General features: G+C 42.9%; 1 protein-coding gene across 1 annotated transcript in view; it reads right to left on the bottom strand.

Annotated features, from left to right (window-relative positions):
- The window catches only part of NME7 (NME/NM23 family member 7), a 99,402-nt gene that overhangs the window by 29,571 nt on the left and 43,825 nt on the right, over positions 1-26,006 (bottom strand). The window contains exons 9-11 of the mRNA XM_056858168.1: positions 19,255-19,319; positions 15,572-15,640; positions 15,303-15,404 (exon numbers count right to left, since the gene is read on the bottom strand). Of these exons, the coding sequence (XP_056714146.1) occupies positions 15,303-15,404; positions 15,572-15,640; positions 19,255-19,319 (236 nt within the window). The remainder of the gene's footprint in view (positions 1-15,302; positions 15,405-15,571; positions 15,641-19,254; positions 19,320-26,006) is intronic.

Raw genomic sequence — 26,006 nt, 5'->3', positions numbered from 1 at the left:
AAACAGAATGCACAAAAGGCAACCAACTCCGTTAAAAAAAAATTATTTATTAACTCCAGAACCTGCTGCTGAACCCGAGGTCTCTCTCATTCACCTACCTCTCAAGCCTCGTAGCCCTGAATCACCTCAACCCCTTCGCAGTACTAACTGCCATAACCAAGAATGGCACCTTTAACTACTGGGAGGCACCCAGTTTTTAGGTCTGTTTGGAGATGTGCAGACTTTGTACCATTTAGTGAGTCTTGGGAAAGGGCAGGCTGGTCTGGGTGGAATCCTGTGTATTAGAAAGGATCCAACCTGGTGGCTAGTCGGTGAAAGCCTGTTTCTACCTGCAAGCATTAAATAGAAACCACACCATACTCTGAAGCCATAACTAGCTTAAATGCATATGTCTCAGCCAGGTTTATCCTTTGACTGTCTGGAGACCTATGCTGCTGATCTGTTCTTTAAAATCAACCTGTAAATAAATACCGTATATACTCGGGTATAAGCCGACCCGAGTATAAGCCAAGGTGCCTAATTTCACCCCAAAAATGGGGAAAAATTAGGCACCCACGTATAAGCCGAGGGGGAAATGCACCCCCCCCCGCAGGCTTACCTGACCGGGCTCCAGGCGCGCAGGCAGGCGGTGGCGGCGGCGGCCCCCTCCCTGCGCGCAGGAGGCCCCGCAGGGTCAGCTGGCAAGCGGGAGGACCGGCCCGGGTGAGGTGGTGGGTGGGGGGAGGCGGGGGGGAGAAACCGCCGCCGCTGCGCAAAAGGTGCAATGATCGCGCAAAAGGCGCAATCGGGTGGGGTGGGTGTTGTGGGAAGAAACCGCCGCCGCCACAGCGCAGAAGGAGCGATAGGGTGGGGAGGGGGGTAGAAGGCGGGACAGCCCGCCCATCAGCTGGCCGGCGGGAGCGCGCTGGGAGAGGGCCCGGCAGGCGAATTACCGTATTGACCCGAGTATAAGCCGAGGTGAGTTTTTTAAGCCAAAAATCATGGCTAAAAAACTCGGCTTATACTCGAGTATATACGGTAAATCTTCGTTGTTATTTGCATATGAAAAAAAATTTATTTCTCCAACAAGTGAACAAGTGAAATCAATATTACACAAGCAAGTTACGCTATGTCTCTCTCTTTTAAAAAAATCTTATAGAGCAACACAAAAATATGTAACTGTGTTGCGGTCATTTTTAAAATGTGTATCTTTTTAAGCAGTCCGCTAATCTAAGTCTCTAAACAGCATGTAAATGAAAGCTCGAATCTCTAATTAAATTCCTTGCCTCTGGCAGCAGCAGACAAAATTGCAACGGCAAGTCTGTAAAAATTTATCAGAGAGATGCATGTCTTAGCCACTGGGCGGGGGGGGGGGGGAACCCATCAACAAGCAATTGAATTGTAATTTGATATAATGATGAGTAACTTCGGCAGGTTGGCAAAATGAACCACCGCTTGTCTTTTGGGTATTTATTTAGGCTGCATCCTCCATCTCAATATCAAATCTAAGGGCTAAAATAGACAAAACACAGGAGATATAGCCTGTGTTTCTATTTTTTCTAGGAAACAGCCATGGAGAAGAGGGGCAAGTTAGATCAGAGGCAAGGCACTAGGGGTGGGTTTTGATTGCATTATCTCCTATACTGTATCTAGAATTGCTCCTCTTCCTAAGCTTTTATTTGCCCCACTGGAGAAAACTTACAGGTACAGCAAGTTAAGAACAACTAAATATGCCTGAAGGAATGTTGTTAAACTGTGGTAAGAAACCAAGGGCCAAACCAGACATCAATGGAACTCCGGTGTGGTTGCTTTTTTCTTTTAAATACCAGGCATACGCAGGGGCCAAACTTGCGCTGGGGTCATGGCACAACTGGAGGATGACATTACGCCTACCCACCTCATAATTTTTCAGCCCTGAACCAGGTTGAAACATACAAGTGCTATTACATCATCAAGTAGAGCTAATTTCCTCAAGTTCCGCCTTACTTTCTCAGTTATGAATTGTTCCAAACATTCTATTTGAATATTGTTACTTAGCAATTTGTAAAGAAAAAACTGGTTGCTTCTTTTGCTAATCTACTTTACCTACTCACTGATTTTAAAATCACTGAAATTTTCAAAACAGCAATTGAGAAGCCAAGCATTCAGTCGTTTTTTTAAAAAAATCTGATTTTTAAATCTGTAATCCAGAATCAAATTAACCATTTCAGCACAGCTACAAACCATTTCAGGCTATACATACTGAAGAGACTGCTATGAAAGTCTGAGGCAGAAATAAAGAACTGTTTTTGGTAAACTTAACACAACAGAAGCCTTTTGAAAATGTATTTGGAGCACCCAAATGCATGCTTCCAGTGAATTAATATTACACAGTAATTTTTTGCATGCCACTAAGAATGCGCCCTGACTTGGATGGCCCAAGCTAGCCTGATCTCATCAGATCTCAAATGGTAAGCAGGGTCAGCCTTGGTTAGTACTTGGATGGGAGACTACCAAGGAATACCAGGGTCATTATGCAGAGGAAGGCAATGGCAAACCACCTCTGAACGTCTCTTGTCTTGAAAACCCTACTGGGTTGCCATACGTTGGCTGCGATTTGATGGCACTTTACATACATACAAGTAGGGTTGCCAGGTCCCTCTTCGCCACCGGTGGGAGGTTTTGGGGCCAAAGCCTGAGGAGGGTGGGGTTTAGGGAGGGGACTTCAATGTCATAGAGTCCAATAGCCAAAGCAGCCATTTTCTCCAGGTGAATTGATCTCTTTCTGCTGGACATCAGTTGTAATAGTGGGAGATCTCCAGCTAGTACCTGGTGGTTGGCAACCCTAAATACAGGAAGGAATGCAATTTCTTCTGTGCAACATTAAGAACACAACCTATACGAAACACACACGCACAACTCACAACCAGAACTTCTTGAGTATATATGAAGCCCTGCAGCCACTGAGGTGGACCCTATCGTACCAGCTCACTGAGCAAAGTATGAAGCACTCCAAAGTTTGGAGGAGTATGACAGGGAGAAGATCCAACCCAGTATTTTGCATAGATCTGGTATTCAAAGGCCCTTCGTACATCACACAAATCACCATGAGGATTGCTTCCCTGGACATTTTCCCCACACTGCCACAGTAACATTTGGAAACCCAGAACCGCATGGGGGCAGATCCAATCATAAAGGCTCTCCCTCTTCTCCCTGACTGAGCAAAGTAGCAATTTGCTTTGCACATGTGATTCTGGACTCCCAAACACGGTTACTGTGGCATAGGAAGTTGCCATAGGAAAGAAGCAGCTTACACATTGCTGTGATAATGCAGGCTGCTCTGAAACAGTCCTCAGGGTGTGTGTATAAACTGTATCATTACACGTAAGTGTGTAACACACGGGTGTTACACATTCATGAGCCAAAAAACACAGAAAAGCAACCAATTAAAAGTTGTAAAGAAACATAGGTGGGTAAGCTAGATCTAAAATTCACACAGGCTTTCAAAATAGTAAAGTATGAAATTACTAATTCTATTCCAACATCAATTACAAATTACTAAATGTGATTTAAGTGAATCAGTAAGTAGACAGCAGGAGATGCTTCCATATTATATTGGTAAGAACAAGCAAACCACTGCTCAGCATACTTTATAATCATCAAATAAATGCCAACTAGCATTATGGACTTGTCCCATGAAGATTAGTTCTTCTCAGATAAGGGAACTTGCAATAGAAGGTATCTTGACTTTTGAAAAATATCTAATCAAACCCCAAAGGTCTCCTCACAAGCAGTTTGACCAGCATTTCCAGTAAAACTATGTGATTTATTAAATGTAGAGGTAATGTGACCCATTCACAATCACTGCCGTATTTTGCAGACCAATTCTTACTTCTTAACTTGTGTTGCCTTGCTTGATGAAGAGAAGTTTCTCCCTATAATATTTATGTGTTCATAGTTCTCAAAATCCAGGAACCTCAGGGTAGTAGATGAAGTTTACTGGTCCTTCCAACAACCACAACCTGAAACAGGTTACATTGTGAGAAGATTCATCTGGCAGCCTCCAAGTTTGTCAGATGAGGTAGAGAAGCAAGTGGTCTCACCCTCCACACACTCATGAACACACAAAACTTTCATACTGAGTCAGACCATTGGCCTATCAAAGTCAGTATTCTGTGCTTTAATTGGCAGAGTCTCTCCAGCATCTCAGGTCAAGGGATTTTGCATCATCCACTACCTGACTTGTTAACTGGAGACACTGGGGATTGAATGTGGGACCTTCTGTAATTGTTCCTGGGTGCCAACTGCATTTTTCAGGCTGCCACCCACTGGCTGTTCCCTCACTTAAAATGGCACATAAGGCATCAACCAGAGCGTAGGCCTTTTCCATCATGGCTCCCACTCTGTGGAATGGGCTCCTTGATGAGGTGAGGGATTCCCCACCTCCACGATGCAGATCTTTAGGAGGTGCTGCAAGGCCTGTTTGTTTACCACAGCTTTTGATTGGTTATGAATAACAGGCATCTTATGGCAGGGGAGGTATTTGGAGTTTATCTTATTTTCATTTTAACTTGTAATATTTTAATTATTACTGTAAGCTGTTTTAGCCAAGACAAAGGGAAGGATAAAACATTTTAATAAATAAATAGACAAGATGCTGGAGATCTGTGACTAGATCTACCATCTCCTTAAACTTCCCTAAAAGTAGCAGGGAGGGGGGAGTAGGGTTGCCAGATCAAGGCTGGGAAACTCCTGGAGATTTGGGGATGGAGCCTGGGGAGGACAGGGACTTCAGTGGAGTAAAATGTCATAGAGCCCAGCTTCCAAAGCATCCATTTTCTCCAGGGGAACTGATATCTGAAGTCTGGAGATGAACTGTAATTCCAAGGGAACCCCAGGTCCCACATGGAGGATGGCTTCCCTAAGAGGAAGAGATCTGAACTGGGAGTGAAGTGTTAGGTTTTAACCCCCCTTTCTCACAACCATGCTATTTGCCTTAGTAGAGACAACATGCAGGAAAGATTTCCCTATTATTCCATGACACCAATCTGAATTGGGGTCTCTGAGGCTGCTGTTCAGAGAAACCTAACAGGACAGCAGATCTATCACGGATCTTCAATGTCTCACCTATTTGCATCTACATGAGCAAGCCTAGATTTGCCTCTGTGGGAATCAGCTTAACCCCTGGAATAGGAGAGTGAGAGTGTGCATGACTCTACACAGCGTGGGATTCTTACTAATCCGAAAGCAGCCCAGAATCGCAAGTCACCCACTTTCATTCCCATGCTTGTTCAGCATTGTGCTCATTTGAACAAAGTAGTAAAAAAAAGAAAGAAAGAAAATCTAATATAGTTTATCTCTTCCTTTAAGAATACCACATTGGGTTAGTCAGTAATGCTTGTGATACTGCAAGGAAATAAACTGATCAAAATTCTGCTCAGGTTGCCCTGCAGTAGGAAGAAAAGTCATGCTGAACAGACCAGTGAGCAAACTAAATTATTCATCTCCCAAACATTCATTCAATCACCCACACTCCACATATGGTTTTGGGGTTTTATTGTTCCCTTTTTAAAAACAGGCTTTGGTTAATTAATGGTTCATAAGACAATGAGGCAGGAGCCAAACATCTTTGCAGCTGCTCTGGCTACTGTCAGCCAACACAAAAGGGACTTTAAAAGAAACATTTCTCCAGGCACAGAATACAATTTATACATTTGCCCTTTCAAAGATACCTTACAATATAGCTTCAGAAGAAATCCAAAAGCAAGTGGCTTTTCCATAAAGAAATATACAGGATAACCCAAGATTCCAGTAGCTAAAATTCCATAAAACCCAGAAAGCTCAATAGCCCAGTTGAGTATGTGGATAGCCACCTTCAATATTTTGTAATCATGGGGTACCCTCTTTTACCATGGAGGCTCCATCCCTGATGTATTATGGATAGTAACCTCTATAAGCCAAAGATAGGCAATGTTTTAGCCTGAGTGTGAAAAAACCCTGCTGCTTGTAAAGAAGTTGGTGTGCCAGCCAACAATAGTTGAGAGAAGAACCAAGGGCTGCACTTGGCCAGATACAATGGGAAGAAGTTGTGTCCCAGAGGGGCTGCAGTGCCTCAGAGGCTTACTTTGGCCGCTTGCACAGAGATCTGGCCCTGCAGGCCAACAAAAGGGTCTGGGCATGCTGAAGACTCCCTACCCTTAAGAAGCTTTCAGAAAAAGTTATCCAGCATTCAAGCATTATTTACATGATAAAACCCAAAAAAATAAAACTGCAATAACGTAGAAACCAAACATCACAGGGAGAATAGTGAGATGGACAGCCCATTCCTGAAGGAGGGGGTAGATAAGCAGCGACCGGAAGCAGCCGCCTCCACAGAGCATTAACCTTATCTTCTGCACAACACTACTCTTTCTGTACAAGGGAAGCAACAAAGGATTTTTCTCCTTTTGGCAAAATGTTCTTTTGCAAGGAGAGTGCCATCAGTTATTGCTGTCATAAGTACCATGTCCTTTACACAAAGGACTGGATTCTTCCTGATAAAAGATGAAAAAGTCTACATTTATCAACAACCCACACTAGATATTAAGCCACATGTACAGTGTACTTCTAAAGTTATTTATTTTGGCTTAGGTCCTGAGCCACTTACACTACATCCTTTCCAGTTGTAGAGTGTGTTCCTTCAGCGCCGCACATTTCTGCTCATGTAAGACCAGTGTTATTCAATGAGCCAAAAAGTGCCTACAGCCAAGAGCAGGGGTCCCCAACTTTTTTGAGCCTGTGGGCTCTTTTGGAATTCTGACACCAGGTGATGGGCGCCACCACAAAATGGCTGCTGCACGAGGTGGCACCAACCACAAAATGGCTGCCAGTGAAAACAGGTTTAACCACGAAATGTCAGGGAGAGAGGTTATGCATAACTCTACAGTAACTCTTCAACATTTCAGGCAGAAACTCTATTTAACAGGATGTCTTTTGAAGGAACATACTGTTTTAAAATATTTTCTTGCATTATGCACAGCTTACCTTTAGTTGTGCAGTGAAGATTCTTGTGATGCGGTACCAGCTGCTGCCAAAGCAACATCTTTAAAGATCTGCACAGCCAAGCAGATCTCCAGTGGCCAATCAGAAGCACCGCTTGGCTAAAGCCCCGCCTGGCCCCACCTACTTTCTAAAAACCAGAAAAGGTCCCAGCAGGAGCTATGATGCCCATGGGTGCCATATTGGGGACTCCTGGGCCAAGAGGATCATGCTCTGTAGTACAGGACGGTCCCAGCAATGGACAAGGCGCAAAGCTAGTGGAAGCAAGGCTTAGGATCCAAGCCTTAATTGTTATTCAATACATTGTTATTCTACCCTTCCTCCAAGGAGTTCAGTCCCGTTTTACATGGCTCTTCCCTTCTCCATTTTATGATCGTCACAACCTGTGAGGTAGGTTAGGCCGAGAGAAAGAAAGTGGCTGGCCCCAAGTCACCCAGTGAGCTTCCAGGTGAGTGGGAATTTGCATCTGGACCTTTCCCGTCCCACGCTTTTGCCCCTTCATTGTACTGACTGCCAAATATTAATACTGAATTAATTGATGGACTCTCGGTTGCCCTAATGAGGTAGCTCAACCAGTCCCATAAGACCTTTGTTAAACAGAAGCCCCCGATTGTTCAGTGCAGGTCTTTAAAGCAGTTGCTCCTTCTTCTTCTAAACTACTAGGAAATTACAAAAGAAATGTACATGAATGGAGGAGTTTCCGTGCACCTAGCCTGGCACTCCATTAAACTGGAAGTGCAGGAAGCAATACTTTAAAGAAAGCGCTGGAAGTTATTTGTACTCCAGCAGCAACTAAAAAGAGAACCTTGTTGTGATAAGGTAGGGGACACAGGAATACTTAGAGCCTGGCTAGACTTTACAAACCTCACAAATTCTCCACAGGAACTTGCAGCTATACTGTAGTTGCTAGTTTCTGGTGGCAACCTGTGAGTAAGCGTGCAGCAGGGCCCAATTTGGATCAAGACTGCAGCATGGGAGAAGGAGGAATTCTTCTGCACCCTTCTCCCGTGTGCTGTTTTTGGTAGCTGAAACAACCCGGGGACATGGGTAGGAGCATTATTTTCTCTGTGGGGAGCCAGCACATGGGAGCTTTCAGTGCACGTGCTAGGTCTGAACACAGCAAATAACGCTCCCTTCCCCATAGCTCCCAGGCTGTTCCAGCCTCTGAAAACAGCACAGGGGAGAAGGCAGGAATCCCTCCTTTACCTGCACAGCAGTCCTGATCTGAATTAGGCCCTGCTGTGCAATTACTCACGAGTTGCCACCAGGAACTAGCCACTACAGTATAGTTGCAAGCCCCCGTGGTGAACTCGCATATTTTGTAACATCTAGTTTGGATCCTTCATGATAGCCAAGAAAGAGGACAAAGCAGTCAGCAAGACAGCCTTGAAGGCTGGAGGGAAGCCAGTGAGGCAGAAGTTGTGGGGCCTTATTGCCAGGGCTGTATGTATTCACACGATGCAGAAAAGACATGGAAAGCTGCAACTTCCTTTTGAAAGCTAGCTTTCATGATTCTTACGGTTACCATGATATGTCTGAAAGCATACAGGCAATATCTGGTGAAAACTCCGCAGGCAATTTTCTGCAACAACATATGGGACACTAGAATCAGATGACCCTAAATAACATTTAAACAATTAAATCACGTCGTTTCTACTAGAGACATTCACAGACAGCATGACAAGCTAATTGCAACCTCTTATTGATCTGTTTTCTACTGTAGCCGATAATGGTGTGTCATTGAACGAACATCCTTTTTTCCTTTCCTTTGCTTGACTTAGTGCTGTGTCAAGAGTCCGTCAATACCATACAGTTATCTGCAATCATAACCAACAAGAGACACAAAACTAATCTGCCCCCACTTCATTAATTTGTTTCACCGCTAACAGTGAAAGGACTTCAATTATATATTATATGATGAAATACATTTTGCTAGTCTTTTAAGGTGCCACTGGTCTTCTGCTGCTACAGACGAGCACAACTACCCATCTGAAAGGTTAACTCTTTGGGCGAAAACGCATGGTCGCTTTATCCTCCTTTAATCCCTGTTTCAGCCAGGATTCAGCCAGGATCAAACGCATGTGTTTCACCTAATGTGTGTTCGATCCTGGCTAAAACAGGGATTCCACCGATTGGGTGGAAAGGTGACATAAAATGAAAACAAACATGTATAGGTAGTTTCCTGCTATTTGCTTCTGATCTCCATTTTACTTGATTATTTTACTAGATTTTACTAGATTTACTGCCCGTTTGACCTTGTTTGCTCTTCTTCTGATGTCCTGTGGGTATTTTTACAAGTGAAGTAGCTCTGCTAAGTCATAGGATTGTTGTGATTGTACAATATTGCTCAGAGGCTCCGTGGAGAGATTCTAATCTAATAAAGTGTGTTAACAGAAGAACAGCCCTCATCTTTGTCCTGCTCCAGAAAAACTTCATTTATTTTGCCCTAGAGGGTTAGTTTTCATATGAGAAATTTGAGAAGAGAGAAATCTAAGAATATATTCTTGGTTCTGCCATGGATTTGGTGTTTATTTGCTGCTCCCAGTCCTGTTAATGACAAAGCCAGTTTACTCTCTTTTTTTCCTCCTGCAGAGAACTCACACACCTAGTTCTTGCAATCAAGCACTCATTTCCATTTTCTTTTAAATGTGGGCCAACCAACTCCAGAACAAGGCTATCCTCCCTATAACAAGGCCTACATTCCAAATCTTCCAAGATTATAACTTGATTAATGCCAGCACCAGGAACAAATCCCTTCCATGCTCAAAGCCATGTTATTAACCGCGACATCCCCGGAGTGCTGCATTCAATCCTGACAGTTCTTAACTTTAAAACATTTATTGTTTGTGGCAGAAGGCCATCACAATCTGCCATATAAAACCCATTCATAAATAATAACATTAAAACAGTCTGACCCAAAAAAAGCCAGTAACTTAACTTAAAGAACACTATTTGATGTGGCTAAATTGATTTGTGTGTGGAGGGTAAAGCATGGCAGCTGATACAAATTAACACATAGAAGAACCTGCCAAAAAGCAAAGGTACCTTTTTAGTATTATAATTTGACAGTTATAAGGAAGCTTCTTCTAATACATTATTCCCATTGTACTCACTATTTTCATATATTTGGGGGGAGGGATAGCAATCATCATTGCAGCCTCTTTTTAACATTCTTACATCTGGGTAGCATTGACAGGATCCACTTACTGCTGTCCAACACATATTAGCCTGGGACTCTTCATTCACAGCTGGTTATACGTACTGACAATCTCTCCTCCCTCCCCCTCCTGAATAGCTTGGATTCTCCAGATATTCAAATACAACGTAAGTACGTGCGACAGAAGACATCTTGCTGCTGCCTCAGCAGTTCTCCCTGTCTCCACTGATTCGAGGAATGAGAAATGATGTAAGACCCACCAAGTCACCATGTCAGCAGCAGGAGCAAGAAACGAGAGCAAAGGAAGCAATGACATCTGGAAACGCAGCTCACAACAGAAACCTTTACAGAGGAACAGCAGCTCAGGATGAACTGCAATGTAGTCACACACCTTAGTTGGTAAAGCCAAGCGCAGCTTTCACACTGCTTTTGGAGTAAACAAAATATTAGGTTGGCGCACAGATCAGGACACCATAGATTACATTCGCTTGAACAGCATTCCAGTGACATGGAGCATCGGTTCTAATGGGAAAGGGGTTTGGCAAGGGCCTTGGCTGTGTAATCAATCACGTACGCTCATGAGAGTAACATAAGGATGCGTAGTTTGCCTTGCAAAGCCTCCCGCTAGGTGCCACAATAGCCCTATTAGAAGCAAATCTGAATATTTTTCTAATGTAGGCTTCTACAGATGGCATCTAACACTGAATTCACAAGTAACATTTTGAAAAATAGGATAGTCAAACAGCTTGAGGTAAGAAATGTCACGATCACTCTACTCTTTTGGGATACCCAAGAACATTCAAATACTTCTTATCTTGCTATTAATGCAAACTACTAGAACTGAATACCACAATTTCAGGCTGTGCATGATTATACCAACTGCAGGGCTTCTATCAGTTTTATCAGAAGCTTTATTACTTCAAATTCAGATGTACGATGAACACTTGAATTGTAAAAGTATATACTTAAAATCCAGTTGTATAGGGAATAATATGCTGTTTCAAGTGATGTTCATTTTAATATGCATAAAATTGCTTGAAGATGTAAACTATATGCAGTTATCATATGCACGTAATTTACATCTGCAAACCATTTTATGCACATCAAAACTAACACCATTTGAAATAACATCTCTCTCATAACTTTTTTAAAACTAGAATTCAGAAGTTGTAGTTAAAGTTTGAGTCTCTCTACTGCTGGATCGATAAAAACAACTCTAGCAATGTCTCAGAATTACTTTAGCACTTTAATTGTTTCGGACTGAAGGGCTGAAATAAAAGTTAACAGAGAAGGTATAAATGAAAACATCTTATTGAACAAGACCATACTGATTTAAGCAATTCCATTCTAGAAGTTCTATTAACACCCATTTTGCAGAACATAGTAAGGCAAATGGAATGAAGCCCATGTCTCAAACCCAAGGCTCCGATTTAGGATATATTAAAGAGGTGCCAGAGTTGGAATGGCTTCTCAGGCAAATAGGTAGAAAACAAAGTATTATCTACTATGAAGTTCTCTATTCAAAAGGATAAGTGACTATCACTGAGTTCATACTGCAGAGGAATCAAAATTATATTTCATTGAATTAAAAAACAACCAAATCTTCTCACAGGCTATAATAAGGTCTTGGTGTGTGGATGAACTGCTCAAGAAGAAATGCACTCTAAAAACACAGCTCACATCACAATTACTCCAGACCCGAATGATTATTGGAAGTTGAGTTTCATCAACCACAGCTCCCCAAATCACACGGCTTATCCATCACAATACCTCAAGTACTGTGCGTTCATTTGCAATCAGCTAGCCCTTCTCCATGTCTAATCTCTGCCAATAAGCACCATGAGATTGTGTTAAAGTAAAAGGAGGAGGAGGAAGAGGCATCATTGCTGCTTGCATACTACATATAGCATCAGTCCTAGAGCCCCATGCTCTCTCACCTAGTAGCTTTTGTAAATGCATTGAATAAAAGGCCTGAGTCCTTTGGGACACCATGGAATTCCCAAGGAAATATCACCCCTTCATTACTCTTTGAAACAGAGTTGCTATGCTTGGAAAGGTCTAGGAATTCAAGAGTGCCCAGGCCAGGGCTCTCCTATTGAGACTGTGGGCACTTTTGGAATGCTGAGAATGGAGAGCGGGCACCAACACAAGATGGCTGCCATGTGGGCCACGGCCAATCACAAAGGGTTGGGAAGTTCCAAGCCAAGCACCCTCCCATGACAGAAGCAGCTATTTCTGGGTATTCTCTGCAGATACCCTTCCTGGGTTCATAAGCACCTCCTGCTCCAATGAGGTAGAGGAAAGCCAAGACTGGCTATCTCCTTTGGGAAAAATGCTTCTGTGGAAAAGCACATGGGCATCAAGAAACACATTGATGGGCCACATAGTGCCCAAGGGCACTGTACTAGGGACTGCTGATCTAGGCACTTCTGAAGCTGCAACCCACCACCTGCTCACCCATTACAAAAAAGAGGAGATTCAAAATAGAACGAGAAGGCCAATGTTAATACTGTTTACTAAGCAACAACTTAATAGATTTAAGACTGTAACTTTGCCCTTCTGAAGCTGAAATAACTTCACTCTTCAGTCAGCAGAGGACCTGGAAATTCCCAGTTAATTTTCACAAAATTGACATAATGTTAACTCAGTCAGATATCAAAGTTCTCCATTTTTACAGAATTTGGTGTCATAAGAACATAAGAAAAGCCATGCTGGATCAGATCAAGGCCCATCAAGTCCAGCAGTCTGTTCACACAGTGGCCAACCAGGTGTCAATGCTACCTACAAATCCAGCAAGATGTGTACAGTTGAAAAGCAAGATAGACTCTATATAACAATCCACATGTTATCTAACAGGGGATGGTTACCCGCCAAAATTAAGGTGTCTTTCCTCATGACCACCCAGGACCCCATAAAAATTGAATTGGTGGCAAGATTCTTACAGTTTGTGATTCAAGAACATGAGCACTTGTGCCCCAAATAATGCTGGCCTAGTACTGTTAAATTGTCTAATGCACCTTAATTGATTTTACTGTAAAAACTATGGAGTTTCTTGTACTGTACGGATTTTATGTATTTGCTTTTATACACTTTATTTTATGCCAATAAAGGCTACTTGACTTGACTTGACATAGAGTCTAAGCACCTGACCCCCTCACTTTCAATCTTTAGGAAGCAGTTGAAGACTATTTTATTTAGAACTGCATTTACTTATTAGTAGTCCTGAATTGTGATTTTAAAACTTAGTCTTAATGCTTTTAATGTACTTTATTTTATGTGTAGTATCTATGGCTGAAGCTGCCTCAAGTTCCGTAAGGAAGAAAGGCAGCTAATAGATGTTTTACGTAAATAAGTAAAATAATTCAAATTAGCAGTCAGCTCTAGAGTTACAAACATACTATCCTGTTCTCAGAGTGAGAATATATCATCCAGTAAACCCAAAATGAATTCTGCAGAAATGGAAGGCTGATGATAAAACAGTGAAATCAGCAACGAATGAACAAGCAGAGACAAATCTGCTCATTCTTCCCTGAAATATATGAAGATAAAAATATCTGTCTTGTCTGCTTATTTCAGAACGAAATGATCTGCATTCAACTAACTCAGTATCTCAGCATTTTTGTAATGTATCCCTTGGCAGAAGGGGGAAACGAGGATGCTAGCAGCTGAGGTCTATCTAGGTTGACTTTTCCTATTCTTCCTATAGATACTTAAGTTTGAGCAGGGACAGAGGAAGCCCTTGGGTGTGAGTCAATGGGCATTTGGTCCTTAGCCTGGTGCTTGCAACATGGGTCCCACAACAATTAACTTGGCAGACCCAGGACTACCAAAACTTGGCTGTTTTTTGTTTCTGTAATTTGGAAGCTTTTTTGCCTTTTATAAGCCATTTTTGGCTCATCCAGGGAGAAAAGTAACCTAAAAGTGTGCAATTAAAGTCACAAGATCCATCAACAGTGGGAACAGAAGAGGAAGAATGGAAGGAGGTCTAACTACCACACTTTAACAGCTTTGACTGAAGTGCTGGCTGTGGCCCATCCTTGAAAAGCATCACTTGGTCACAGTAATCAATGCACTGATTACATAAAGATTAGACTACTGTAATATGTTCTATGTAGGGAGGCCTTTAAGAACGATCCAGGTGCTTCAGTTGGCTCATGCTGGAGTGGCTCTGCTACCAGCAGATGTCCGTTACAGGAACAGCCATTTTGTTTCTAGACACAGTTCAAAGTGCTGGTTAGGATTTATAAAATGCAGGGTATCTGAAGCACCCTCCCTTCCTTCCATCTGCCACTGATCCTCTCTTTACTAAGGCGATCTGTACTGATAAAGCAGTAGGAAAAAAAACCTTAGAACTACTGAGATTTCAACCTGTGATTTCACAGTTGCACCAAGCCATCAACTGATTTATTTATTTATTTTGCCGTCAAGTCACATATGACCTATGGCAACCCCTGGTGGGATTTTCAAGGCAAGAGATATTCAGAGGTAGTTTGCCATTGCCTGCCTCCATGTCACGCCTAGAATTTCTTGGAGGTCTCCCATCCAAATATTTGCCAGGGTCGACCCTGCTTAGCTTCTGAGATCTGACTGGGCTATCCAGGTCAGAGCATCAATGGAATAATCAGAGGGTATGTTTCCAAAAAGCTTTTGGATGTCATACACCTCCAGAAACAGACTATATAAATTGAGGGGGAAATTTATTCTTTGCCTTCAGAATAGGGAAGTGGTGCAATAATAAACATTGGGTTTGCTTGCCCAATAATAACTCTGCTAAAAAAGGTAAAAGTCCCCTGTGCAAGCACCAGGTCATTCCTGACCCATGGGGTGACGTCACATCCCGACGTTTACTAGGCAGACTTTTGTTTAAGGGGTGGTTTGCCAGTGCCTTCCCCAGTCATCCTCCCTTTACCCCCAGCAAGCTGAGTACTCATTTTACCAACCTTGGAAGGATGGAAGGCTGAGTCAACCTTGAGCCGGCTACCTGAAACCAACTTCCATCAGGATCAAACTCAGGTCGTAAGTAGAGCTTGGACTGCAGTACTGTAGCTTACTACTCTGTGCCACCGGGCTCCTAATAACTCTGCTAGTATCCATGTTATCGTGGTTTAAATGTTAATAGTAATATGACCTTCACAAGTAAGTGACTTACAGGATCAGAGGGTCCACAGAAATCTCTGAATACTTTTGAAGGATCCATTTGTCTAATCTCCAAAGCTATACAAGGTCCTGAGCAGAGTTCTACAACCATCTCCTATAAAAGGGGGAAAAAACATATTTTAAAAGGATTTTGCAAGCAAATAATTGAACATTACACAAGACTGGCATTTTAACCAAATGTAAGCCATGCTTTCAAAGGCAATTTTAGAAATTTCAGTAGGAAGTTTCCTAATCGAATAGGATTACTATATATTTACTTACAGAATATTCAGCAACAACACCTTTGTAAATTGCATAGAATTCTTCTGCATTCGCACGGTCCATGTAGAACTGTATGTAAAACAGAATGGAAAGGCAACATGTCATTCTGCTTATGGAGAGAAACGAGAAAGGACACCCCCAGCTTTATAGTTGCTCTTTCCTGCACTTACACGACCTGAGCAGGTTTCATATTATTTCTAAATTAATCCCTTGCAAGCTACTAGGAGTGTGTTGTTCATCCAAAAAAAAAAAGCTGAGGAAAGCAAAAGGAATCAGGAAGCAAGAGTTCATTTGCTACCACTGCATATTTGATTTCATATCACAATTAAGAAAGGGGGTAGCTGAGCACCAGAGATTTCAGCTAAGAACACCAGAGATGTCAGCATTATGCATCAGACATGACTGACAGGCTGCAATTCTATGCACACTGATCTGGGGTAAGTCTTACTCAGTTTTGTGGAATTTACTTTTGAGAAGACTGTCAGCATGTAGCAGTAAGAGACGGCATATGTATTATATACAGTGTAAAAAATAATGGTACTATACAAAACTCAAACCGCTCAGACAGACAGGCCGGTAGTATTTCCATTTTACAAATGGGAAAATTAGTGGGGTGAAGCTACCATAGGGTTGCCAAGTGCCAGGTGGTGCGGGCAAACCCCCGCCATTCCACCTGGCCACCCGCTGACCAGCTGAGGGTCGGCGGGCAATCTGTGCAGGCAGGGACAGGTCACTTCCGGTTCACACCCGGAAGTGCTGCGTTGCAAAGGGCCATTTTCCACTCAAACTCCCAGTTTGAGTGGTAAAGGCCTGTTGCGATGCGGCACTTCCGGGTGTAAAATGCACCACAAGGGGCCATTTTCCACTCAAATGGCCCCTTGTGATGCATTTTACACCCAGAAGTGCCGCATCGCAACAGGCCTTTACCACTCAAACTGGGAGTTTGAGTGGAAACTGGCCCTTTGCAATGCAGCACTTCAGGGTGTGAACCAGAAGTGCTGAAGCACTTCCGGGAGCACGCACCCCCCCACACCTCCACTCCAAAAACCTCCTGCCGAAGAAGAAGAGGGACCTGCTAAGCCTAAGCTACCATGATCAGGTCAAGTCAGAGTTCCCATACAGCCAACAGCTTGGGTCATTGACATCTTATTTATAAAGTGGAACAACAGATATAACTAAGATTTGGAAAATATAAATTAATATTTGTTTATTATAGTTTGTCTATATCCGTTATAATCCTATAATGGAAACACAGATATAGCTATCATTCAAGATTTATGTTTATATCAGTCAATTAGTCAAGATTAATACAAACAGATCAGTTATTAATAGTTTTTGGAATATTAGTCAAATATTGAATTAATATGGGAGAGGTTACGAGGGGGTAAAGATAGACAGTTGAGTTAGTTTGGGCATGGCCAATGTATGAATTTTAAAATTTTCCCTGTCTTTTACCCTTTCTTTTTTCTGTACCCTATATAAAAAATGAATAAAATATATACTTTTAAAAACAGCTTGGAACTGAGCTTATGTTCAAATGAGAACTATCACAGAGAACTATCAAATGAAAACATGTCATCCATGAGGGCCTAAGAGCAATGCAAGGAACATAGGCCTTACACTGCCTTATATTTGGTTCTTAAGATTTTATAGGACTTGCTCCATATATGTTGGGAGTTTTTTTCCCCCTCCCAAGCCACAAGAAGATGAAGGCCATGCAATAATTAAAAGCACAACCAAAAGATAACTCTGAAACCTTATCTTATAGCTAAGAGTTGATTTATAAAACCTCCAGAAATCAATATAATATGATAGTTTTGAGATTGTCCTAATGAAACAAAATGGCTACTTCAATTTTTGTCTGGGGAACTACTGACTCTAGTCTTAAAGTGGCATGACACATCTGCAAGAAAATTGTACTACCTAGCAACGGGATTTCTTTATGGAGTCTATGTGCCCTTCAACTACTAGGCAAAATTACCCAACTTAGATTCTATTATCTTGTACAACACCAAACCTGATTTATTTATTTTATTTTTATTTTTAATGTCTAAACCGCCCTCCTCAGCCAAGGCCAGGCTCAGGGTGGGTAACAACAGAAACATCCTTGTTACATATATGTATCTCACATTAAAACATTTAAAACAGTAAAATAGACAAGTTATCAAATCTTTAAAACCATAGATGGTGTACAATCCATGCAGCACCTGTTATGTCAGGCAGGCAGGCCAATCCCCTCTAGCGCTATTGCACTAAATACCAAAAAATTCCAACGTTGCTAATGTGAAGTCTACTAAATTTTTCTTGATTTCTGCTCTCACCTGTGTTCTGAGTACTACTTGAGAGGGCCACCTGATGTTGAGATTTTCAAAGGGAAAACAGCCACTGCTTTTTATGTTGCCATCTTTTGGTGCTACCCAAGGTCTTTTTTTTTGTACCTTTATTGACTTAAGTAAGTCTGAATAATATTTCCTGTGTTTCATCCCAACTATAGCAATCTGCAGACCAAGACTGCTGCTCCCGTCCCTTTTTTATTATTTTGCTGAACATCAAGCCTAATGGCAAGCTGGAAAGCTAATCTGAAACATTCTGGGTTGATCCTAAAAAGGTTATTCTACTGTTGGTACCAGGCAGAATGGAAATATGTTTTAAACACTTTGGAGCTGCAAGAATCAAATTAACAGAATACTATTTCAATGTTTCCTCCTCAGAGAATGTGGGGCCAAATAACAGTTTCACCAAGAGCTAAGATCCAAACACACTGTATGGCATGTGCTGGACGGGTCCCATTGCCTCTCTCTTCATGGGAAAAGGAGGAGGATTTTGACATTTGTAGAATTTTTGCCCAGCTAGCTAATTAGGCCAAGGCATGACAGAAAATTGTGACGCAGAGAGGCAAGCTGCAGAGAGGCAAGCTGGAGTCTCACTCCAGAAAAATAAGGCAGAGGAAGCAAGAATGAGAGGTAATGGGAGCCAGTCCACTAAGAGGGAGCAGAACGTAGTGGCAGGAAAGGGCCGTGACCAATCACAACAGGCAGAAATGGAGCAAGTCAAAGACCAAGCAAAATTATTCAGGTTGTAGGAGGGATATTGTTTCAAATTCAGTGGCTCAAAGGGGTACATGCTCTACTCCCAGCAGGCCATGTGGTCGTGAGTTCTCCCATGCTGCTAGCCCTGAAATGCAAAGCACTTGAACTCTGGGTAGAAAGCAAACCAATTTCCAACAGGAGCATTTTGGTCTTTCTGTAAAGGGCAACTTAAATTGTACCATATTTGTGGCAGTAAACTGTACCACCAACAGCATGTGTCTGATGGTGGCTAGGGAGTGCAGTTGCTTGGCCCACGTAACCCTTTTTTGGCATCATTCCTATGACTAGTAAGCACAGAAGCCCTGATGGTTGCCCGCCCAGGCAAGTGGCTGAAGTGTTTGCTTTAGAATAGAGTTGGGCAGCTTGAGCTTTCAGACTGTAGTGCACAGATGTTTTGATCTGCTGCTGCTGGGGAAGCCGCTTACATGTTTGTAGTTGCTGCTTTTCTAAGAAAAAAGAGGGTAGTATCACCGAAAAACATGGCAGCCGTGTCATTTTCAGGCACTCCCAACTAAAAGAGATTAAGGTGCTACTGCAGGAGAAAGCGTCCCTCTCTGGAGATTTCTCAACAAAAACCAAGAGCAAAATACTTACCATCTGCAAGGCTGAGATTTCAAATCCTGTACTAATTATTGCTTTTATAATCTTCCCAGTCAATCCTGCAAAAAATTATAAAATTCATAAAGAGGTTAGCATTTTAAAGAGTGGAATAGAATACAATCTGGGGCCTCGCGTCTATTTTTACCATAGTACTTCACATATTTATACGTTTGATTTATTCTATTTATCTAATGTGACCTGCACATTTTACCAAGGGAATTTGCAGCACAGATGGGGAAGGCTTCTAGCCCAGGTTGCTAGCCAGCCCAAAATGGCTCACTTGGATTCCCTGCGAAAGTGACACCTGCTACAGGAAGCCCTGGGTATTCCCCACCTGGGCTCCCTGGTTGGCCAGAAGAGGACATGCTGCTATCCTGCCTATTTGTGATAGTTTTCAGCTGCAAAGGCAGCAGCTGGCATATAAATAAGTTGCGGGAGGAGACCTTGAAGCAGCTTTCTTTGTTGGCAAGTGGATCTGGTTGTGTGAAGAACTTCTTTCTAGCATGGACAAAACAAGCACTTCTAATGGGCAAGAAGAACCCATTCCTTCCTCTGAGAGTAGAGAAGAGGCACAGCAGCAGGATGTGATCACAAGAGTGACCAACCTGCCTTTGGTGAGCTCTTCCTATGACCTAGCTACCTCTGCATACACCTCGACCAAAGAGAACCTGGATTTGGCTGAGAAAGGTGTGAAGCACATCTACGATATGGCTGCTACCAGTGCTCAGCCCTTTCTGACGAAGCTTGAACCTCAGGTTTCAGCGGCAGGTCAGTACGCTTCAATAGGTCTGGATAAACTGGAGGAGAAGCTGCCCATCCTTCACCAGACGGCTGACCAGGTTATTTCAAATACGCAAGAACTGGTGTCAGCAAAAGTAACTGGTGCCAGAGAAGCTGTGGCCAAGGCGATACAAAATAGCAAGGAAATGAGAGTGGGTAAGATGGCCTTGAGTGGAGCAGAAGCAATGCTGGAGCTGTCAGAAGAGTTGCTAGACCACTACCTCTCAATGATGAATGAAGAGCTAGCTGAGCTTGCAGAGTCTGCACCAGAAGGGGTGGAGGCAGGTTCTGAGGATCAGGGCTACTTTGTGCGTCTTGGCTCCCTTGTCAAATAATCTCCGTCACTGTGCCTACCAACATGCTGTAGTTAAGATGAAAATCGCTAGGGATAACATCAAAAAGGCGTTCTCTCAGCTGCATCAGTACACCGGACAGATAGAGCTTACAAAGGGAGATGCTGTCCAGGAAGGCCCGGAGAACCTGGATCAGGTAGAAACTCAGACCTTGGCCATGTCTTCCCGCATCACTGAGCAACTGAAGACGGCCCTCAAGACCCTGACTGCCAATATCCAGGGCCTGCCGACCAGCCTTCAGCAGAACATGCACCAGGCCTATCTTAGCATGGAAGAGCTCCATGGGTACTTTGCCAATGCTCGGTCTTTCCGTGAGTTCTCGAGGATCCTTCAAAGCCAAAGTCGAGAGAAGTTCATCCAGGCTCAGGACTATGCAGAGGATGTTCTGGAATACGTGGTCAATAACACTCCATTGTCTTGACTTGTAGGGCCGCTTCCTCCCAGACTGGATGAACCAGGAGGAGTTGCAGAGCACAAAAAACCCAAGGCTGAACAAGGAAAGGTCTTAGAAGTGCCAGAACAAAAGGAAAATCTGGGGTCTTTCCTGTGTATGTATTTCTGGCTAGAATTTAGGAAGGAAAAGTACCTGAACCTGGGTTTTGCATATTTTGGAGGGAAAACATAACCAAGCAAGAAACATAATGAAGTTATGGCCCTGGTGCTTTCCTGTCTTCCAAATTCCATGTCTGGGGGTGGGAGATTCAATTATAAAAGAAAATTAGCTACTAAGTCATTGATCTCTCCCTGGGGGTTATCAGACTTGACAAGTAAAACTGCTGAACTGACTCATCTTGTACTTGTGACCAGTTCTGATAAAATATGTATAGCCACAACTCTAGTACAGCCAGTGTATCTTTCAAGCCAGACTCTGATTCAGAATAAATAAGATTATAGCACAGATGGGGAAAGCGAACGCAAGATAAATGTGAAATTTTTCCAAAACCAGAAAGAGAACTCCACTCTCTACAGTAAATGCTGCCTGATTCTTACCATACTTGTACAATATATAAATCTCAATAAAAATCCATTTTACTTCTGAATCAACATTAGCTTACACAACATTTTCACTAATAAAGCTAAGGTTCTTTATACGTAAAAGAAATCCAAAATTTTGCAAGCCACCCTCTCCACATACAGACCGAATCCCCAGGCACAAGATTATGAAGGTAGTCATTTTCTATAACATTTCCCCCCTGAACCTAACGTTCAAATTGATACACTCCTTGCACCTTTGGGGGTGGGGTGGGGGGACAGAGCTACAGGGGGAAAAGGATTATATGAAATAAGAGCATTTAAGGAGAAAGACTGTAGGATAAGCATTGTTCAAACATACATCCACAGTTGTAAGGGCCTAGTTATTTCTACTTTAAAAAATTGAAAAGCTAAGATTTCAATTTCTGTAGTGGCCACGAGATCGCTGTCTGTGCACTTAAGGCTATTCAAGCCTGTCAGTGGACTGCAACGTACTTCAACTAAAATGTTTTGTCTATTTGGAAAAAAAACAACTTTCAGATCCTGCTTAAGAAAGAAATGGGGTATGTAAGGACCTCAGCAACCAGGTAGAGTACATCTTGAAAATGTGATTCCCTAGGAAGCCAAATCAGAGCAGCAGATTAGGTGTTAGTGTAGGATTTAATTTTTAGTGACAAAGGACAAAAGAAATCACAGGCATTACTAAATACAACTGAAGGAATGTAAAACTAATCCTAGAAAAAATGCATAACAAATAACTTTGGGCATAAAAGAGAGGAAAGGTTTTATGTCTCCAAGACAGCATTAGGTTTCTAGGCAAGAATTAAAGGACAGATAATCTTCAAGCACTTTTTCTCAGATACAGTGATGAGGTGCAACATCTACTGAGTTCTTTAACAATTAGCTACCTGACAACATATAAAGGCAATTCAAAGAAGCAGATCTGAAAATCTAAAGTAAAATAGAGGATGCTGAGCTCGGCGTGAACTGCATGTGAGTGTGAAACTCTGAGCTGGAATGTACACATTTTATGAGATCCAGAGGTTAATCTAATAATTAAAAACAGTAGTCAGGTACATTGGCATCAGCTACTGGCTTCGGAAAAGCGCAGCCAGATCATATTCCTTCTGCTTCCCTTCTTTCATGGTTAGAATCCAAGCATGGGCTTTACACTGCAGACCCTTGAATCATACGAAAACCTGCTCTAGATGGTCAGACAGTTGCCAGGTGGGTGGTTTCGGCGGGCAATTGCCCACCAAACCACTCAGTTGCTCCAGAGAGGCAATCGTGTGTGTGCATGGCCGCGTACATGTGATGACATCACTTCCGGGTTTACCCCCGGAAGTGCCGCATCGCATCAGCTGCTTTAGCACTCAAACCCTTGAGTGCTAAAGTGGCCGTGGCAATGCAGTGCTTCCGGGGGGTGAACCCAGAAATGATGTCATCACATGTGCACAGCTGCCCCAGCCCCAGCCCCGCCCCTTAAAACCTCCCGCCGATCGAGAGGGGGGACCTGGCAACCCAACAGTCAGGGAACCCTCTGAAGCAGGATTCAGCTTGGCACAAGTAGATGCAGCCAGAAGTGAAAAATATCCCTGTACCAAACCCCACCAGTGGGAATGGAAGAACTGTCCATTCACACGCAGGGTTAGTATTGGATTCTGCCCACTTCAAACATTAAAGGAATTATTAGTTTTTATCTTTCACTTGCTTATCAAGCAGCTCTCTGGTGAAGAAAGGGAAAAGTAATATATAACACACACAGTTGCAAGTCTTGGTCAACTGAGGGCTCCAGTTAGGGTTGCGAGCTCTGGGTTGGGAAATACCTGGAGATTTTGGGGGTGGAGCCTGAGGAGGGCAGGGTTTGGAGAGTGGAGGGACTTCAATGCCATAGAGTCCAATTGCCAAAGCGGCCATTTTCTCCAGGGGAACTGATCTCTGTCACCTGGAGATCAGTTGTAACAGCAGATCTCCAGCTAGTACCTGGAGGTTGGCAATCCTAGCTCCAGTGCATGCTACAGTGTACTCGTAGATACTTGCTTGAACTATGAATGCTACAGAGGTCCACCAAGTGAATACATTTTCATAATGTGAAGATGCCCAAAGGGCCATCTTGAGGAAAACATCTGGGACCATGTCTCTAGTTTGGTGAAATGAGGAAGGGGAAAAAAGGAGGAGGAGAAACAGCATCCAATAAAATACGTCACAACAGGACCTTGGTTTTGCTTTAAATTATTACTTAGAATGACATGGAATGTTTATTTGGATTTACATGTTAATTATATTACAACAAGTGGGAGGCCAGCGAGACACACGGGGGAGGGGACCCCATCTCCCCCCATCGCGGCTCCAGGCCCCCACCACCTACCATAAGTCTGCAACTGCAGCAGCCAGGTCTGGAGCTGCTCCAGGCACCCGCTGCCACCATAGCCAGCCCCGGAGTGAATCTCTGTGGGGCGCCCCACTGCCGTTTCAAAAAAGTGCGTTCTCTGTGCTTGTGCAGAGAACACTTTTTAATTTTGGGGAGAAGTCTGCAGAAACATATTTTTGGGGCCAGTGTGGCCCTGATCCACCGATTGCGGTATCTGCAAATGTGGGCCACACTTGGGAATTAGATACATGATCATTAAGCGATTTGCTTTGGACAATAATTTTTGCATTACTTCTTCTAGAAATTCTCTAGGGTCTATGGCACCATTTTCTTCCTTAGGCAACCATTCATTGTTTTAAAACTCCAAATAAAAGGTGTATGGAATAGAGGAGAACAGGAGACAGAAGTAGAGGGGGACAGTGCGCCCTCCCCTCTCATATGGATTGGGGGAAGCTGGTAAATGCTTGCTATGATATACATCACAGGGCCATTTCAAAAAAAAGCAAAAGGAGGCTTTTGAGATCTTAAGGACCAACAGATTCATGTGGCATAAGCTTCTGTGGACTACAGCCTATTTTATCAGATGCATAAGGTGTCCCCTCAGCTGAAGGATATCCTCATACCCGCCGAACTGAGGGCACATGTCATGCATTTGAAGAAGTGGGCTCAAGTACACAAATGCTTATGCCACAATAAATCTGTTGGTCTTTAAGGTCCCAGAAGACTCTTTATTTTTGCTGCTGCAGCGGACTAGCTAGGGTTATTGTAAGCGTTCTTGAGATAAGGACCCTGAAAGGGCTTGGCACTCCCAACCTTGCTGATAAAGTCATTCATACATAGCCTGAGGACTCTGACGTCTTAGATCTCAGTCAGAATAATAACACTTTTGACTACTGACTTCCCAGGGAACTGCTGCAAAGATTACAAGTTGTACAAAAGTGTTATGGAAAAGGCCTGCCTTTCGGATTCTGCTCTTTCTTGTCTACCTGTCCCGGATTACGTTTAATACCTTTAATTTTCTCCCTCTCTCATAATACCAGAACGTGGGGTCATCTGCTGAAGCTAGAGGGTGAGACATTCAAATCAGATAAAAGGAAGTATTTCTTCACACAACAGATAGTTAAACTGTGGAACTCCCTGTCCCAGGATGCAGTGATGGTCGCCAACTTGGAAGGCTTTAAGAGGGGAGTAGACATGTTCACGGAGGATAGGGCTATCCATGGTTACTAGTGAAAATGGCTACTAGTCATGATGCATGCCTGTTCTCTCCAGGATCAGAGGAGCATGCCTATTATATTAGGTGCTGTGGAACACAGGCAGGATGCTGCTGCAGTCGTCTTGTTTGTGGGCTTCCTAGAGGCACCTGGTTGGCCACTGTGTGAACAGACTGCTGGATTTGATGGGCCTTGGCCTGATCCAGCATGGGTTTTCTTATGTTCTTATGTACTATTGCCTTCAAAGCAAAAATGATTCATGCTAGACCAGTTCTGGCACAGTTCATAAATCTGGACAACTAATTCAAAGAGGGAAGCTGCAGTAATGTCCTCTGCTTGATTTGGAAGGTCAGCCCCACCAGTATCACAGACAAAAGGGGAACCATCTATGACTACTTAACAAGCACATTCTGAGCACGCTTACATGTACTTTCTTTTACAGGGCTTAGCTCTGTAATTTCTTTGGCTATCAAAAGGAGATTAAATATGGGCAATGGCAGTGCCCATGTGACCTATGAAATATTCAGGTCTATAGATCTAGAGAAACAAGCATTGTGTTAGAATTGAATTTGCAAGCTCCGTTCTATATTTAGCTGGATATATTGAAGCCCAATAGAAATTAACAGACTAGCAAACTAGCCAAATAAGGACTGCACGAAGAGATGACAATCATGGAATAGGAAACAAATTGGCAGATCAAGATGAAAAAATATTTATCAGCTTTAGACAATAAGATAAACTAAGACCATCAGCTACATAAGACATGCCAGCAGGTAAAACAGAAATCAGTTACACTACTTTCCCCCCAGCAGAAGACTTCATAGTTATTTGAAATTTCACAGGAGGTAACAGACCATCAGGGGTACTACCCCTCAGAGGCTCAAAGGGCAAAGCTTTCATCAGGAGCTTTTAAATGAGACCTGGAATAGTGTCAGCATTGTGTGTCTGCTATTTTCTCCCTTCCCTTTTCCAAGCCCAGCTTCCTACATCCTCTGCTGTGACAGCTCAGATCCCTGAGAAGCAAATTGCTATCACACTGCCAATCACATCCTTTTA

This window comes from Euleptes europaea, chromosome 12 (assembly GCF_029931775.1).
Source record: "Euleptes europaea isolate rEulEur1 chromosome 12, rEulEur1.hap1, whole genome shotgun sequence".
NCBI classification, from domain to species: domain Eukaryota; kingdom Metazoa; phylum Chordata; class Lepidosauria; order Squamata; family Sphaerodactylidae; genus Euleptes; species Euleptes europaea.
The sequence above is the reverse complement of the archived record's forward strand: the minus strand, read 5'-3'. Positions and strand labels throughout refer to the sequence as shown.